At 42.1% G+C, this 19,200-nt stretch overlaps 1 protein-coding gene across 2 annotated transcripts in view; it reads right to left on the reverse strand.

Annotated features, from left to right (window-relative positions):
- LOC108715040 (monoglyceride lipase) overlaps positions 1–17,642 on the reverse strand; it is a 40,731-nt gene extending 23,089 nt beyond the window's left edge. The window contains exons 1-3 of one of the 2 annotated variants that reach the window (XM_041561734.1): positions 17,475–17,642; positions 12,458–12,596; positions 3,734–3,840 (exon numbers count right to left, since the gene is read on the reverse strand). In XM_041561734.1, the coding sequence (XP_041417668.1) occupies positions 3,734–3,840; positions 12,458–12,585 (235 nt within the window). In that variant the 5' untranslated portion in view covers positions 12,586–12,596; positions 17,475–17,642. The remainder of the gene's footprint in view (positions 1–3,733; positions 3,841–12,457; positions 12,597–17,474) is intronic. The other variant, XM_041561733.1, reaches the window with a different exon arrangement.
- Between the last annotated feature and the right edge of the window lie 1,558 nt (positions 17,643–19,200).

The raw sequence follows: 19,200 nt of genomic DNA on the forward strand, positions 1-19,200 counted from the left end.
CTATAGGTAACTGCCCATGGGCAAATTGGCCCAGTGTTGATAAATGAGCCCCTCTGACTTTTTCCATCCTTGGGGTATAATAAATCTCAAAAAAAAAATTTCCCCCATTAAATATTCGGATTTTAGTTAAAAAAAAAAAAAAACTTTAATAAATAACCCCCTTAATCATAGGCAGTCTGGAAGACTGTTTCATGCGTGCCTGTTCTACTACAAAACAGTTCTGATCCTCTCCCTTAGCTGAAGGTTCAGGGACGGTGCACCTGAGACCTCAGTTTTTGCACAAGTCTTCACCAATCAACCACAGCAATAAACCTTATACGCCCTTCGGGGAGCAAGCCATGAAAAAGGGGTAAGTAAAAGGTGCACTGAATTTTTTGAAGATGAAAATAGAAGATAAATAGAAGAAAACAGAGCATCAGTATGTAATGATCATCGAAATGTTGGAACTGATGTTGGATACAAGTATCCTGAGACTGGATGGATATCCTTGGGATTAAAAATCTTTATTTCTAACAGTATAAAATTGTTCTTTAAGGGTATAAATTAATTAAATGGAACATAAAGGCCACCTCTGCACATAATCGCAGACGACCTGTGATTCCCCACTTAGATACTCATGGGTCACCCTCAATCCCCCCACCTGCACATACTTGTGGATCCCCCAGATTCTGAGGAAGCAGACCCCCGCTGTGCCCCCTGTAGCCCCAGCCCCCCCCCCCCCGAGGCTGCTTCCTCGAACATTATGCTACTGAATCTACGGTCTCTGTGAGGACCATTGTAGGCTCTAGTTTGACTTGAATCCTCTTGAAATGTATAAAGTTTGCAGCTTTCTTTTCTTAATGGCAGGAGTGGGACTGAGGTTACCCTATGGAATCATGTGTACTCAATTCTAATTGGTTCTCACGGCAGAGAGTAGAAAACATGGCTACCTTCACTATTTGGTGCCATGTGGACTAATTTCAAGAGAATGCGAGTCTCGGCTTTCAAAATGTGGCTGTATGCATTTGGACTTATATCTAATATAAAAGAGAAATTGATTCTATTACTATTCCACATTTATAAGGGTGACTTTATGTCCCCTTTTAAAAAAAAGTCAGCCCTGGTAACATAGCAGATCTGTGGAGATTGTTTTATTTGCATGTTTAATGTGACACAATTAAATGGTGAATCCTACCCATGTATTCCTCAAACTGATCAGCCATTATTCATATGAGAGACGGATCAGGTTAATTTAGATACAACAAGATTTCCCCCCAGTTTCATGGCACTGTAAAAACATTCAGACAATTCAGCCATGGTGAAAATGATAGTGATATAATAGGATTTGTATCCCTACTCTGTGAATGTTTGAGCAACTGTGCATTGGAGGCTTAATTAAATTCAAATATTTATATCAGAAAGAGGGAAACATAGGGTCATTCAGAAGTGTGCCCTTTTATTAAATCAATAAAACATAAACTCACTTCTGCTTCACAAAGAGAAACATAAGCAGAGACAGAATGTCCCAGCCAGAATGTTATGGTGGGTGTGGGACTCATCTAGAGAATCTTACTCATCTAGAGAATCCTCCAAGCAGAACAGAAAGGTCACTTACTCGGGTCAGAATGAAGTACACAGGAGATAAAGAGAAATCAGGATGTTCCAATTATTTTGCTTTCATAGTGATAACATCTACTCTGTGCCTTTAATACAAGTAAACAGAGTGATCTACCCAGGGGAGATGGAGCATAATAGACTATTATTCCACTGTTACTATAGGCACCACCTCTCCCTACTATACCTGCTATCCCACAGTCACACTCCCTTCCCAGAGACTATTATCCACTGTTACTATAGACACCATCTCTCCCTACTATACCTGCTATCCCACAGTCACACTCCCTTCCCAGAGACTATTATCCCACTGTTACTATAGGCACCATCTCTCCCTACTATACCTGCTATCCCACAGTCACACTCCCTTCCCAGAGACTATTATCCCACTGTTACTATAGGCACCATCTCTCCCTACTATACCTGCTATCCCACAGTCACACTCCCTTCCCAGAGACTATTATCCACTGTTACTATAGGCACCATCTCTTCCTACTATACCTGCTATCCTACAGTCACACTCCCTTCCCAGAGACTATTATCCACTGTTACTATAGGCACCATCTCTCCCTACTATACCTGCTATCCCACAGTCACACTCCCTTCTCAGAGACTATTATCCCAATGTTACTATAGGCACCACCTCTCCCTACTATACCTGCTATCCCACAGTCACACTCCCTTCCCAGAGACTATTTTCCCACTGTTACTATAGGAACATCTCTCCCTACTATACCTGCTATCCCACAGTCACACTCCCTTTCCAGAGACTATTATCCCACTGTTACTATAGACATCATCTCTCCCTACTATACCTGCTATCCCACAGTCACACTCCCTTCCCAGAGACTACTATCCCACTGTTACTATAGGCACCATCTCTCCCTACTATACCTGCTATCCCACAGTCACACTCCCTTCTCAGAGACTATTATCTCACTGTTACTATAGGCACCATCTCTCCCTACTATACCTGCTATCCCACAGTCACACTCCCTTCCCAGAGACTATTATCCCACTGTTACTATAGGCACCATCTCTCCCTACTATACCTGCTATCCCACAGTCACACTCCCTTCCCAGAGACTATTATCCCACTGTTACTATAGGCACCATCTCTCCCTACTATACCTGCTATCCCACAGTCACACTCCCTTCCCAGAGACTATTATCCCACTGTTACTATAGGCACCATCTCTCCCTACTATACCTGCTATCCCACAGTCACACTCCCTTCCCAGAGACTATTATCCCACTGTTACTATAGACACCATCTCTTCCTACTATACCTGCTATCCTACAGTCACACTCCCTTCCCAGAGACTATTATCCACTGTTACTATAGGCACCATCTCTCCCTACTATACCTGCTATCCCACAGTCACACTCCCTTCTCAGAGACTATTATCCCAATGTTACTATAGGCACCACCTCTCCCTACTATACCTGCTATCCCACAGTCACACTCCCTTCCCAGAGACTATTTTCCCACTGTTACTATAGGAACATCTCTCCCTACTATACCTGCTATCCCACAGTCACACTCCCTTTCCAGAGACTATTATCCCACTGTTACTATAGACATCATCTCTCCCTACTATACCTGCTATCCCACAGTCACACTCCCTTCCCAGAGACTACTATCCCACTGTTACTATAGGCACCATCTCTCCCTACTATACCTGCTATCCCACAGTCACACTCCCTTCTCAGAGACTATTATCTCACTGTTACTATAGGCACCATCTCTCCCTACTATACCTGCTATCCCACAGTCACAGTCCCTTCCCAGAGACTATTATCCCACTGTTACTATAGACACCATCTCTCCCTACTATACCTGCTATCCCACAGTCACACTCCCTTCCCAGAGACTATTATCCCACTGTTACTATAGGCACCATCTCTCCCTAGTGGCCCATGCACTTGCTCTTAAACCTTCTTTAAAAAAGGGCCTGTCTCTTTTCAATAATTTTCATGAATTGTTCTTTTATCCCCCCATGCAAACTGATCTACTTTAATAAGCATTACACATTATTGTCAGGCATAGTAATAATTTCATTTTTAATGATTGTGTCATTTCGTAGTAAAAGCTCACTTATGAAGTGGCTATGCCCATCACTTATCCAAGTTTACTCACCATGGTCATGGGAAAAGACGAGAAAGTTCAGAGCGGATAGAATCTGTGCCAGGTCATCGTATCGGCAGCAGTGTTCTGCAGCACCATGTACAATAAACATCAGAGCCCTGAAAGGCAAAGGGAGATTCACTTTGTCAGACAATAGAGGAAATACAAACAAATGTATATTGAGCTGATAACCACCAGCATGTACCATAATTACTGTAACCATCACACAGTTCTAGAGAGATAAAACATCAGAAAGCTTCCAGAGCTCCATACGCCCTAAACTGAACTGTAACTGCCATGAACTGTTTGAGCAGCTGGTTAATGACATTATGACAATTGCCTTTGGCTGTGCATAGTCCATGGGAACAGGACTTCTATGTTTTACTCTAACAAATTAAAGGAGTAGTTGCCTCTAGATATGAGATGTAGAAGGGAAAGAAAACAATGACTGTTTTGTACTAGCATGTGTCTAAGAGAACTTACAGTTTTTGGTAAAGTATTATATATAGCAGAGATGTCTATAGGGCATAGATGTTATAGATGCTAAGACAGTCATGAATTTTGGGTCTCACCATTGGGGTAATTTATAAATATCTCAAATGTAAGTGGTAGAGCACTAAGGGGAGCAAAATTGCACACATCAGTGCCCATTGACCCAGAACTCGCATCTGGGCATTGCTCTGTTCTGCATATAAAAGAATAGAAAGGGGATGCACACTCAATAAAGAAAATAATACTTAGTAAACAAAGGTGGTATTTTAAACATTCTCTTTTATATAGTGTATAGCAAACAAATATACATCATACAAACTGATATATTATGCACAACAGTATTAGCACAGATATATACATACCACCAAGTTACAAGATCAAGGCAAAAAGGGACAAACCACAGGGAGCAGATACACTTGCCAAAAATGAGAACACCCCAACGTTTCGGCACTATAGCCTTTGTCAAGGGGAATTCCACTTGACAAAGGCTATTGTGCCGAAACGTTGGGGTGTTCACATTATGGGCAAGTGTATCTGCTCCCTGTGGTTTGTCCCTTTTTGCCTTGATCTTGTAACTTGGTGGTATGTATATATCTGTGCTAATACTGTTGTGCATAATATATCAGTTTGTATGATGTATATTTGATGTATATTTGTTTGACTCCTGTCTGTTCTAATAATGTAGAATTGTACAGTGCTGCGTTCCCAGGTAGTTCTATAAAAATACACATACCCCAGTATATATAGATATAAAGCTAAACAGAACTGTCTAGTAATTCATGTTTCTGTATTACAGGGTGTAGTCTGTACATGAATCACATGCCCTGTCCGGTTCATGACACAGCCACTAACACTTCATATAAAGAATATAAATATACTTATTTGCCCACAGTCTTTCGTGCCTCATATAATCATTTCCATATCCACAGTGTACATGAAAACCCCACAGTAAAGCCCATGAGCCTGATAAACAGATGTCCTTTTGATGTGGGGAAAAAATCCCTGATTAGAAATACTTTCCACTGGAAGAAAATAATTTTAACAAAGCGTCCCTTCCGCTCTCCATTCTGCAGGCATGGTTAACCTCTTCATTGCCACGTGCTGCCCATGGCTTTGTTAACAGCCATAATAATTGGTTTAAATTTGGGATGTTCTGTATGTAAAGCTGTTTAAATGGATTGTCCACCTTTGAATTAACTTTTAGTATGTTGTAGAGAGCGATATTCGGAGACAACTTGCAATTGGTATTTATTTTTTATTATTTGTGGTTTTTGAGTTAATTAGCTTTTTATTCAGCAGCTCTCCAATTTGCAATTTCAGCAATCTGGTTGCTAGGGTCCAAATTACCTCAGCAACCATGCACAGATTTGAATAAGAGACTGAAATATGAATAGGAGAGGCCTGGGTAGAAATATGAATAATAAAAAGTAGCAATAACAATACATTTGTAGCCTTACAGAGCATTTGTTTTTAGATGTGGGTCAGTGACCCCCATTTGAACACTGGAAGAGTCAGGAAAAAGGCAAATAACTAAAAAACTATGAGAAAATACAATGAAGACCAATCGGAAAGTTGCTTAGAATTGGCCATTCTATGACATACTAAAAGTTAACTTAAAGGTGAATCACCATTGTTGGATTAATAGGAATTATAGTCCATTGTTATATGTATTGTTATTTATATCAGTCATATAAATTCACAGGTGTCAGTTTGATTCTGGGAGTTAAAGCACAGCAACAGCTGGAGGACCACATGAAGGTGTAACTGTAACGAAAATGTACCCTGCAACTGCTGAGGGCCCCATCTGGACACTGACTGACAAGCAGTTAGGCCCCTAAAATGATTTTACTGTATGGCCCAGTATCATCTATTTACAGCACCAGTAGACAGATATAAATATATCATCCACAATTTAACCCAAGGCCATTTTCTGGCTGGAGGAGGCGGCAATGACCCCCTATGACACCCATTTTCATTTTGACCTTCATGATAATTGAGGCCTTGCCTGCTGTAATAGCAGGTCAGCTGAAGGTTGCAGCACCACAAAGGCATGTGCCTAATCTGACAGCTCCACAATGCAATTTAAACACTCAGAAAGACGTATTGATTTATCCGGCAGCTGTTGGACTGTGACATGAGCAAGTGGGGTGCAGCCTCCCGGCAGCCTTAACCTCTTCAGTGGCAGAGAGAAGTAGCCTGTTTGGCCACACCAGGATTTCTGTGCTACTAAGGATTCCAGTTCCAACCTCCTTAAACAGTATGGTGTTCTCTCTTCCTCCATTAGTTTATCTGATTCTTCTGGCTATGACAAGAGCCTATACACTTGACTACAGGGCAGGCAGTGGGGCAATTAGTCTGTTTTTATGGCCACTCAGCAACTGCCACTAATGAGCCTTTCTTTGGCCATTTAAAATATTAAGCGGTGAACAGGTGTTAAATACAAGGCCCTTTCCTGTACTTCCAAAGGAACCTCCACTAAAACCTCTGCACTAAGACGACTCTTGGGTACTTAGTGCCTTACTACTGCAAAACAATCCCCCGCTGATTAAGGGGAAAACTTCACTTGGATTCATAGGAGTGGCGCAATGGGGTTCCAGGATCTATAGGGGTCCCCCAACCCAGTCTCTAACAACCCGCTGACATCCTCTACCACTCTCTCTCCCATTTGTGCCGCATACCTTTCCTCCCTCATTTCGGCCATGATCAGAGGGGGGGGGGGTGAAGCACCCAACATATGGAGCAGGGAGCAGGCTTTGGTTGGCAGAGCCCCCATTGGCCAGACCCACCCTGGCCCATAGTGCCCCTAAAATCCCACACCAACCTTGTTTCACTTAGGGAACAGCTCCTGCATTTTAGCCCTAGTGCCTCAATCCTCCCACAGAATTCCCGCTGACCCCCTGTACATAGACGATATCTGAACTTGGAACCCAGGTATGTGTGGCCCAAGCAACAAACTGCTATAAATGTGGTATGTCTGAAAGGAATAAAGCTCAGCAGGTAGCATCAATGTGATGTTAGTTATTTATCATGTATCTGTCTATGTATACACTTTTCCATTTACACAGAGTAAACTTGTTTGGCATACAGGTACCACAACACAACTGTCACATTATTCATTTCAACTGAAAAAGGTGCAATAATCATCTATTCAGTGATATGACACGTTGGAACTTGTTGAACTATTGGAAGCTTGCTCCATCTGTAGTAGCCATTCCATACTAAAGCCAACACAAACTTTTATCTAGAATGGCTTTTTTGTGTTTCCAACAATGTATTTTGAATTTCATACGTCTTTTTCCGCCCACCTAATCGCTACAGTGCTTCATCATTTTCCCTTTTACAGTTAACATAATCCTCTTTCTATAGTGCCCATTCATACAACTGCAGTGTCTGTCACCTTTGATGAGTGGGAACCCCACTAACATTCCCATTGCTCTAACATCCCTTTTTGTAAGCAGCAAAATCATGCTGATGCTTAATTTGGAAGTAATACAGGTCAGCTATAAGTTATTTAAAGGACAAGGTAAGTTAAACTAAAGAAGTAACTAGAAATATTATACATTATGTTTTGGGCTTCTATACTAGCCCAAGGCAACCACAGCCCTTTAGCAGTAAAGATCTGTGTCTCCAAAGATGCCCCAGTAGCTCTTCATCTTCTTTTCTGCTGATTCACTGCACATGCTCTGTGCTGCTGTCAATTACTGAGCTTAGGGACTGACTCAAAATACACAATACACAAAAGAATATAAATATCACAGTATAAGGCTGATTAGTAATTAATACAGATAATTCCTACATGGCAGCACAGCAACCAGTGCAATTAACATCAGAAATTAATAATCAGCCCTGTAGCATCAGCTTATATTACAGACCAACCTCATTTTCTGCTGGATAATTAATGACGAGCCCTAAGCTTAGCTTCTCAACAGCTGCTCAGAGCCCACTGAGCATGTGAGTGTCACAGACACTTTCCAAGATGGTGACCCCCTGTGACAAGTTTGAAGTCCTGGATCATTGCTGCTATTGACAAGCTGAAACTTTAGGCTGGTGCAATAAGTTCACTATATAAAACATGGCAGTTTTAGCCATATTCATTTTTAGGGTTTAGTTTTACTTTAACCACGTCTCACAGCAGGAGGTAGCCTAATACAGATAAGATCATACAATTTAAAGAAATAACATAAAGAGAATGGTACTTTGCACACCACTATTTCACATCCATGTTATTTTTATGTCCTCAATAATATTTGTTTAGGTATGTGTCTTATATTGTGTCTATTCTAGAACATCATTAAATATTACAGTAAAATATCAAACACATGGTGCCTAAATTAGCAGTGGGCATAATATCTTATGGGAAGAGACTATGGTGGTGGGATAGCAGGTATAGTAGGGAGAGATTGTGCCTATAGTAACAGTGGATAATAGTCTCTGGGAAGGCAGTGTGACTGTGGGATAGCAGGTATAGTAGGGAGAGATGGTGCCTATAGTAACAGTGGATAATAGTCTCTGGGAAGGGAGTGTGACTGTGGGATAGCAGTTATAGTAGTGAGAGATTGTGCCTATAGTAACAGTGGATAATAGTCTCTGGGAAGGGAGTGTGGCTGTGGGATAGCAGGTATAGTAGGGAGAGATGGTGCCTATAGTAACAGTGGATAATAGTCTCTGGGAAGGCAGTGTGACTGTGGGATAGCAGGTATAGTAGGGAGAGATGGTGCCTATAGTAACAGTGGATAATAGTCTCTGGGAAGGGAGTGTGACTGTGGGATAGCAGTTATAGTAGTGAGAGATTGTGCCTATAGTAACAGTGGATAATAGTCTCTGGGAAGGGAGTGTGGCTGTGGGATAGCAGGTATAGTAGGGAGAGATGGTGCCTATAGTAACAGTGGATAATAGTCTCTGGGAAGGGAGTGTGGCTGTGGGATAGCAGGTATAGTAGGGAGAGATGGTGCCTATAGTAACAGTGGATAATAGTCTCTGGGAAGGGAGTGTGGCTGTGGGATAGCAGGTATAGTAGGGAGAGATGGTGCCTATAGTAACAGTGGATAATAGTCTCTGGGAAGGGAGTGTGGCTGTGGGATAGCAGGTATAGTAGGGAGAGATGGTGCCTATAGTAACAGTGGATAATAGTCTCTGGGAAGGCAGTGTGACTGTGGGATAGCAGTTATAGTAGGGAGAGATTGTGCCTATAGTAATGTGGGATAATAGTCTCTGGGAAGGGAGTGTGACTGTGGGATAGCAGGTATAGTAGGGAGAGATGGTGCCTATAGTAACAGTGGATAATAGTCTCTGGGAAGGGAGTGTGACTGTGGGATAGCAGGTATAGTAGGGAGAGATGGTGCCTATAGTAACAGTGGGATGCTACAGATGAATCCCCTTACATGGCTTTTGAAGAGAATAACTTACTTAATAACCATACTTAGAAAGAGGTATGGATAGATAAACATAGATAAAAGAAAATGCCAAACATTTAATGTATAAAGGCTGGAGTGACTGGATGTCTAACATAATAGCCAGAACACTACTTCCTGCATGGGCTCTTTTGGTTTCCAATGATTGGTTAACAGGCAGCAACCAACCAATCAATGACTTGAGGGGGAGCCACATGGGTCATAACTGTTGCTTTTGAATGCTGAGGATCAACTGCAAACTCACTGAACAGTTGTGTCCCATGTGGGCCCCCATTCAAGTCACTGACTAACTCAGAGTTAGAGAGCTGTAAAGCAGGAAGTAATGTTCTGTTATGTTATGTTAGACATCCAGTCACTCCAGCCTTTATACATAACATTTTTGCTTAACTAACTATATTAGAAAAATTCTTTATGTTGCACAGCCAATTTATTTACCCAGTTTTTATTTTTACACTGAACTGTTCCTTTAAAAGAGAACAGAACATGGTTCCAGCTGGTGCTATTGATTTTCCCTTGTGTCAGAGAATTTGATTTAGTGAGAGTGAGTTAGTGACATCTTGGCACAGTGGTGAGGCTGGGAAGTGTCCAAGGCCAGACCTAGAGACGTTAGATCCTCAGGCATAAAAGAAAAGCTGTGGCTCCGATATATGGGGTAAAAATCATATAATTAGGTGATTTTAGCAGGATTCTGGGAGTTGTAGTACAACAGTAGCCTTGGAAGTACATTTCATCATCATCACCATTATTTATTTATATAAGTTACGCAGTGGTTTACATTCATTTATAACAAACAAAGATCTTGAAAAAATTGAACAAACAAGGTTTTACAGAGTAAGAATAGGATTAGAGAGTCCTAATCACAAGAGTTTACACTAAAGAATTAATATAAATCTATAAATCTAAAGTACATTTTAAAATATCTAAAATTCTTTACACAGGGGCCCCTGTAGGGGCGGAAGTAGAGGTCCACTGCCCTCTATGACCTCATATAAAACTGACCTGGGTGGCCTTGCTGCCTTTATGTTTTCCTTTCATGTGTCAGCACAGCCGGCTTTCATTATTTTCCCATCAGCCCACACTGAGTTATCAGATGTCTGATTGGCTAAACTGAACCAACTTTTTCCTGTGTTTAGGACGTTTGGCGAAGGGTCACAAAAAGGTCCATCGTCCAAGGATTTAAATCGCTACTGCAGTATCACATGTTGGTGCCAGAAGGTGTCATTGTTGCTTTAAACAATTTCCAGCCATTCATTTAAAGGGGTTGTTCACCTTGAAATTAACTTTTAGTATGATGTAGAGAGTGCTATTCTGAGATCATTTGCAATTGGTTTTAAAAATTTTTATTTTCTGAGGTTTTTCAAGTTATTTTGCTTTTTATTCAGCAGCTCTCCAGTTTGCAATTTCAGCCATCTGGTTGCTAGGGTCCAAAGTACCCTAGCAACCATGCATTGATTTGAATAAGCGACTGGAATATGAATAGAAGTGGTCTGAATAGAAAGATGAGGGATAAAAAGTAGCAATAACAATACATTTGTAGCTGGAAAGAGTCCAAAAAAAAAAACTATAAAAAAAATGAAGACCAATTGAAAAGTTGCTCAGAATTGGCCATTCTATAACATACTAAAAGCTAATTTTAAAGGTGAACTACCCCTTTAATGTGTTAAAAAGAATATATAAATAAATATCAGCAATAGACTGATCAGGGAGTTATCCACATGTCAAGAAGCCAACACACGGGGGGGGGGGGTTAAAAATATCTCAGTTATTAGCACATGATCTCCGCTGGCTTTGTTGGCAGGAGAAAACCAAACATGATCGGTGCAGGTTCCAGAGCAGCTTCACTTCATCTATAACTGACTGTGAATTTAATTAAAGTGAAAACTAATGGCACCTACATCGGGATCATAATGCAAAGTGAATATTTTGCCCATTTATAACATACATCTCATCAACAAAAAAAAAGTCCAAATCAAAGGGGTTGTTTACCTTTAACTGCTGTAGATAGCCCTAGTATTTGCAACTTTACAGTTGGTCTTCATTTTTTATTTATAGTTTTTGAGTTATTTTTCTTTTGCCTCTTTTCAGCTGTCAAATGGGGGTCGCTGACCCCAGCAGTCAAAAAAAAAAACAACTGCTCCGTGTAACTTTTCATTGCTTCTCTTACTATTCAGGCCCTTTCCTATTCATCTTCCAGTCTCTCATTCAAACAACTGCCTGGTTGCTGAGGTAAACCAGACCTTAGCAACCAAATAACTGCAGAAATGCCAAACCACATCAAAAACGATAATAGATAAAAATCAATTGCAGATATGAATGTCTACATCATACTAAAAGTAAGTTAAAAGGTGAACAACCCCTTTAGCCCTTGAGTGTCTGCTATCACCCTGGCACCATTATACAGGTATTGGATCCGTTATCCGGAAACCCGTTATCCAGAAAGCTCAGAATTACGGAAAGGCTGTCTCCCATAGACTTCATTTTATCCAAATAATCCAAATTTTTAAAAGTGATTTCCCTTTTTTCTGTAATAATAAAACAGTACCTTGTACTTGATCCAAACTAAGATATAATTAATCCTTATTGGAAGCAAACCCAGCCTATTGGGTTTATTTAATGTTTACATGATTTTCTAGTAGACTTAAGGTATGAAGATCCAAATTACGGAAATATCTGTTATCAGAAAACACTAGGTCCCGAGCATTCTGGATAAAAGGTCCCATACCTGTAATGATAATGATTTTGTCCAGCCAACCAATTATATATGACGCAGAGGCTTCAGCTTAACTTTTTCATTACCAGAAAGAAGATGCATTTTGCAGTCCCAGGGCCTTACCGTGGTGAACCTGAAGGCTTCCAATATCTGGAGAAAATGTGTTGCCCATCTGCATTAATGAAGTGGCTCAGTTCTGTGTACGGGACCCCCTGAGGACTGAGAGCTGGGGTGCTACCTTCAGGCATCATCGGGGTGCCACCTAAAGCAAAAGAGACAGTAAGATGCTCTGACATGAAGCTGCTGCTGATACATAAAGTACAATCTGGTGCCTGTACTGGGTTAAAGGAACAGTAACACCAAAAAATTAAAGAAAAAACATGTGTTTGATTCAGAAACACTACTATTGTTTATATAAACCAGGTGCTGTGTAGCAATGGCGGAAATTAAAAAATGCTATATGGTACAGGTTAAGGGAAGAGATACAGCAAAGATTTGGGGAGATTTAGTCGCCCAGCTACAAATCGCCTCTTCTTTGGGTGACTAATCTCCCCCCTGAAAAGCCTTGCCGCCGTTTAGAATGTAAATCGCGGGCTGGAGGGCACTCGGATCGCTTAGTTTTACGAAGTCACTCGAAGTTGCCTCATTAGGAAACTTCAGGAAAACATTCTAGTCCGAACCTGCTTATTATTAGACATGTGCATTTACCAATTTCGGGGTGGTGACACGCTAAGATTCCGGGGGAGATAAATCGACCTCTTCTTTGGGCGACTAATCTCCCCGAAAAGCTTTCCCATCGGCTAGAATGTAAATCGCCTCACTGAGGCAACTTTGGGCCACTATTGAAAACGCATCGCCGCGTGTGCATTAGCGCAGCCTATGGGGAAAAATGCTGAGGTAATTCAGGGAGAGAGTCACTCAGAAGACGAGGCGATTAGTCGCCAGGCGACAAAATCTCCCCGAATCTCCTCGTGTGGACTAGCCATAATAGTGAATAACAGATAACACCATTATGTTCTACAAAGCTTATCTGCTGTGTAACCTGAGCCATTCCTTTGAATGGCTGCCCCCATTCCTACACAGCTGCTTATTTATATAAACAATATATGTGTTTCTGAAGCAAACACAGCAGTTTTATCAGTGCAGGGCAACACTGCATTATATTTTTATTAATTCAAAACAATTTCATTTTTTGATGTTACTGTTCCTTTAAGAATTTGCAAGGGGAAAAAATGAATTTTGGAGGCACTTCTGTGCTGTGAGGAGTTAATAGACATGAGCAGCCCCTGCTCTGGAATGAAAGATACAATGAAGCTTTTTTTTATTGCCGTCAGGACCTCGTTGTTGGTGTTTTTGTTATGAATCTCACGGTAAACCCGGCAGCTTAGAGCCGCACATTGTGCCATCTGTGGAACCCTGCAGCAAGCAGCCTGTCCCTCCCCAGCCTGGCCGTGTTTTTGGGGGAAAATATATTCCCAGCGCTGTTGGGCAGCACCATAGGAGCAGGTACAAACGGGGGGATTATATAGGGCAGGTCTCCTGCTAACGTGCAGGTATTTACATGTAACCGGGTTGCGCTATCTCTATATCCCCCCTATGATTTCTTTACTGATCCCCCATCCCTCTGTTCTGTGCCTCTGTGTTTATACAGATATGGGACCTGTTATCCAGAATGCTCGGGACCTGAGGTTTTCCGGATAACGGATCTTTCCGTAATTTGGATCTTCATGCCTTAAATCTACTAGAAAATCAACGTCAACATTAAATAAACATAAAAATAGGCTGGTTTTGCTTCCAATAATAATTAATTATATCTTAGTTTGGATCAAGTACAAGCTACTGTTTTATTATTACAGACAAAAAGGAAATAATTTTTTAAAAATTTTGATTATTTGGATAAAATTGAGTCTATGGGAGATGGCCATTCTGTAATTCAGAGATTTCTGGATAACAGGTTTCCAGATAATAGATCCAATACCTGTACCGCTTAGCATGGAAACCCAGCCTAGAAACCCAACATTGCTCTTAATCCACTCCTGATTCACTGGGGAACATGTCCTATGATGGCTCATCCCTTTCCTCTGCCCGAGACAAAAAAAAGCTTATTGTGAGAATATTCCATCTTTGCTTATTTACATCAACAGATGAATGGGAGCTGCCATACTGCTTCAACTCATTATGGCTGTCGGTAGGCTCTGGTTATTGGAGTTCAGCAACAACCTAAGGGAAGCTGAATGGCATATAATTATATGAATGGGATCTGTTATCTGAAAACCCAGTATCCAGAATGCTCCGAATTATGGAAAGGCCGTCTCCCATAGACTCAATTTGATCCAAATGGTTAAAAATTTCTTTTTCTCTGTAATAATAAAACAGTAGCTTGTACTTGATCCCAACTAAGATACAATTAATCCTTATTGGAAGCAAAGCCAGCCTATTGGGTTTATTTAATGTTTGCATTATTTTCTAGTAGCCGATCCAAATTACTGAAAGATCCATTGTCCGGAAAACCCCAGGTCCCGAGCTTTCTGGATAATAGGTCCCATATCTGTATATAAAATTTACATTTTAGTTCATTGAAGACAACAGCTTATTCTTGTTTTATAACTGACGCGAAAGTCCAATAACACAATAAATGAATCAGAGCCTATTCTCCTAAAATAGGAACTCATTTGTCCATGTAAATACCGGGAGCAACAGACCGAGAGCGACGCACTGGGATACGTAACTGGCTGAACAAGTTTCAAGTTGAGCTGCACAAATTACAGGCTATAGATAGGAACCAATAGGAAAATCCGCATTTACCCACATTTAAAGCCACACACACATACACGGGTAATAATAAAGAAAACAATAAGTGAAAGAAATACTGTACATCCCATGAACGGGATCTGTTATCCAGAACCTCATTATCTAGTAAGATCTGAAACTCGCCATTACCGTAGCCGGAATTGTTATATTTGATGGTAACTAAGCTGCAAAAAGCCATTGTGATGCCAACACAACTACTGGGTTTATTTTATGTGAAAATATTTTTTAATAGTTTTAAAGGATAATTCAACCCTAACGTTAAAAAAACCCTACCCCCCTACCCTACATAGACCCCCCTTCCCGCAGCCTTAGGGGGTTATTTACTAAACTCCGAATGCAAAAATCACGACTTTTAAAAAAATCACGAATTTTCCCGCAATTTATTAAACTCCGAGGATGGAAAAGTCAGAATCTGAAAGTCCAGCATCTCAGACCTGTTGAGGATGCATAATGGGAGAAGTCCCAATGATTTTTTGATGTGCGCTGGGTTTTTGGCAATACCCCGAAGTTTTGGGAGTTTTCGGGCAAAATCCAGCCCTGTTCTGGTGAAAAATCCGAAAAATTGTGAAAAAGCGGATGAAAAATCAAAAAAAAATCATGAAAAACAGATTTTTCACGATTTTTTCCTGCAAACAAAATTTTCGGGAAAGTGTATTAATAAATTAGCCCAAAAAACCCGTGCGGATTTGGCCTGAGTCTTTTTCAGAAAATATTGAGATAAATTCGGACTTTGATAAATAATCCCCTAAGTGTTACCCGGGCAAATGTCCCTAACGTTTTACTGACCCCTCTGTGCAGATTCAGGCATCGGAATTCATGAGCGCCATCATATTCTCTTCGGGAATCTTCGGAATGAGACCAGCGTGGTGGCGCATGCGCAGTTGGAGCAATTTTCTGTTTTGTGACAACAACGCATGTGCCGAAACTCCCCGAAAATTGCCTAAGCACCAGTCGTATTCCGAAGATTACTGAAGCGGCTGATGATGGCGCCTGTGAACTCCGATGTCTGAATCTGCACTGAGGGGTGAGTAAAACATTAGGGGCATTTGCCTGGGGTAACACTTAAGGGGGTTAATTATCAAAGTTCGAATTTATCTCAATATTTTCTGAAAGATACTCACACCAAATCTGCACAAAGTTTTTGGCATTCGCAGCTTAGTAAATAACCCCCTTAGGCTGGGGGGGAAGAGGGAGGGGGGTCTATGTAGGGTAGGGGGGTAGGGTTTTTTAACATTAGGGTTGAATTCTCCTTTAAGGTTTGGTGATCCACATTATGGAGAAACCCCACAGGTCCCAAGCAGTCTGGATTATGTAGCTATACTGGAGATTAGCAATGTAAAGTGCTGAATAAGTGGATATGGGACTGTAGAGGCTTTATTCACCTGTACAGCAGATTCCCATATAAATATTCACATACACATGAATAAAGGGAGCTTGGTGCAAGCGCCAGGACGTTTCCATCCCCAGGAATTTGCCCCAGTTATACCCAAGAGAGACAAGTACCGAATTGTTTAAAAAAGAGGCACTGTTTTAGGGGTCACTGACATTGGAATTACAACCAGATGTTAATGGGCCCCAGAGTAAATTAATTTTAGGGCCCCCACCAGATCCAGAAGTTGTCCTACTTTAACCAAATATATAAAAATTGCTCATTAATATGGGCCTCAGGGCAGAGACTGGCAGATTCGGGGAGAAAACAAAGCGCTCCGAGTGCCATCCCGCTAGTGATTTTCATTATAGCCAGAGGAAGGCAGGGAGGCAGTTCAGGGAGTTTACTCGCCCCTAAGAAGATGACATTTGTCGCCAGCCAACTAATCTCCCCGAATCTGCCAGTGTGTCTCTGCCCTTATGGGGCCCCCTATACCTTCTGGGTCCCCCTCTGCTTCCTCTTTAGTTACCCCCCACTGAATTTAGCAATGGCAACTGTCACTTAGATACCAATGCTCTCATCTGCCGCTGGGGAGGGTATCTGCCCAGGTAATACCTACAGGTGCACCCAAAATAAAAGTATCTTGTAGCAGAAGCTGCCCCCCACACCCCCCATTGATTGGAATGAGCTGGCTACTTAAAGCAATACAGGCAGCAATAAAATGGAATGTGACTATAGACTTCAGGGACCACAGAGCCAGACAAATGGGCAATCTGTGCCCTTATCCACCCGAGCAGAGGCTCACCCCAGTGCAGCAGTTACTGATCCAATTAAACTGCAGCCGCCTTAATCGCTTGTTAAAGGGACTCCAGTGCCACCAATTGCCACCCTGTGCCGCTGGCTATTTCCTAACTGCCACCCCTCCAGTGGATCCAGCCAACAGCGAGGATTGTGCCTTACCCACCAGCAGTGCAAGCGCTGTGTTTATCTGCTAGCGCCTCTGGCGATACCGTCTCTGCTTCATATCATGCTGCTCCGGCGGGAGCTAATTCTGCTGCTGGAATCGCTGGAGCAACTGTCACTCTGCTCTGCTGCTGATCTGACACTTGTGTTTCGCCTGGTGCGAGGCAGTGGGAGGGGGCGGAGACAGAGGGGGGCGCGGCTCAACCTGTCTACTCGTTGGTGCTGATTTTGCCTTTGCTAATGGAAGGCGGGGTTAAAGGAAGTGTGGAATTAGCAAAGCTCCTCCTCTTTCTTAAAGGTACACTAACACATTTTCTAAATATTCCTGTGGGTTTAGGAGCTGCACTCTATTGGGCAATGGCAATGTTTGACCATAATCAAGGGCGTTACTACAGAGGAAGCAGACCCTGCGGCTGCTGGGGGTTAGGAGATATAGGGGGCCCCCATGAGGTCCTAATTAATTAGCAATTTCAATATATATTGGTAAAACAGGACAACCTCTAGATATGTTGGGGGCCGTAAACAGGCCTGAATTTGTGGAGAGGCCACCAAGGCCCAGGCCTAGGGTGGCAGAATTTTAGGGGGCGGTAGGGTTGCCATCTTTTCTGGAAAAAAATACCGGCCTTCCTATATATTTATCTTTTTTACCTATTAATAACATTGGGATCAACCATCATTTACCGGCCAGGCTGGTAAAATACCGGCCAGGTGGCAACCCTAGGGGGGCGGCGTTGCCCAACCAGACCCACGTTGGTTCAAAAACACTGGAGATGCGCAGGAGATACAATAGTTTTTAACATTTTCTGTGCGCCAAGCCCCATTGCTCCGGTCCCGATGATGAAAATTTGCACAAATAAAAGGGAGGGGACAGGGGCGACGAACGTCAGGGGGCCTAGGGGTGGCCACTATGTAAATCCGGCCCTGGTTGTAAAATTTATTTGCTGTGGGGCCCAGTAGCATCTAGTTACTCAACTGACCATAATGATTTTATTCTATAAAGATCATTCCTTTCATTATGTATGGGAGCTCATTTGCTGAACTGCAACTCTTTATACAAGTATTTGCCATTCAACTGCCCTTGGGTTCTAAAAATGGAGTCTATGTGAGCCATTTTGTAATTCGGAGCATTCTGGATACTGGGTTTATGGATAACGGATCCCATTCATGTAAGTATATGCCATTCAGCTGCCCTTAGGTTATTGCTGAACTCCAATAACCAGCGCCCACCGACAGCCATAATGAGTTGAAGAAGTATGGCAGCTCCCATTCGCCCGTTTCAATGTAAACAAGCAAAGAGGGAATATGGAAAAGGTTTTATTGTCTAGGGGAGAGGAAAGGGACGAGCCATTATGGAGAATGTTCCCCAGTGAATCAGGAGCAGATTAGGTGCAATGTTGGGTTTCTAGGCTGAGCAGTATAAGCACAGTCATAGAACAGAGGGTTGGGGTGATCAGTAGAGAAATTACAGAAAATACATGTAAAACCTGCACGTTAGCAGGAGACCTGCCAGATATAATCCCCCCATTTGCACCTGCTCCTATGTTGCCGCCCAGCAGTGCTTATATGGCAACCGGACTGAGTTCCCTCACATTGAGCCCAGGAACTGTATCGAGCTCTATGTGCAACCCCCCTGCGGATTAGCCTATTAACCCTGTGTGTGCCGGGCACGTCCAGCATTGATTTGAGGAGACGAATGGGAATGTATTTTCCCCCATAAGCACGG

Source organism: Xenopus laevis, chromosome 4S (assembly GCF_017654675.1).
Source record: "Xenopus laevis strain J_2021 chromosome 4S, Xenopus_laevis_v10.1, whole genome shotgun sequence".
Lineage (NCBI taxonomy): Eukaryota > Metazoa > Chordata > Amphibia > Anura > Pipidae > Xenopus > Xenopus laevis.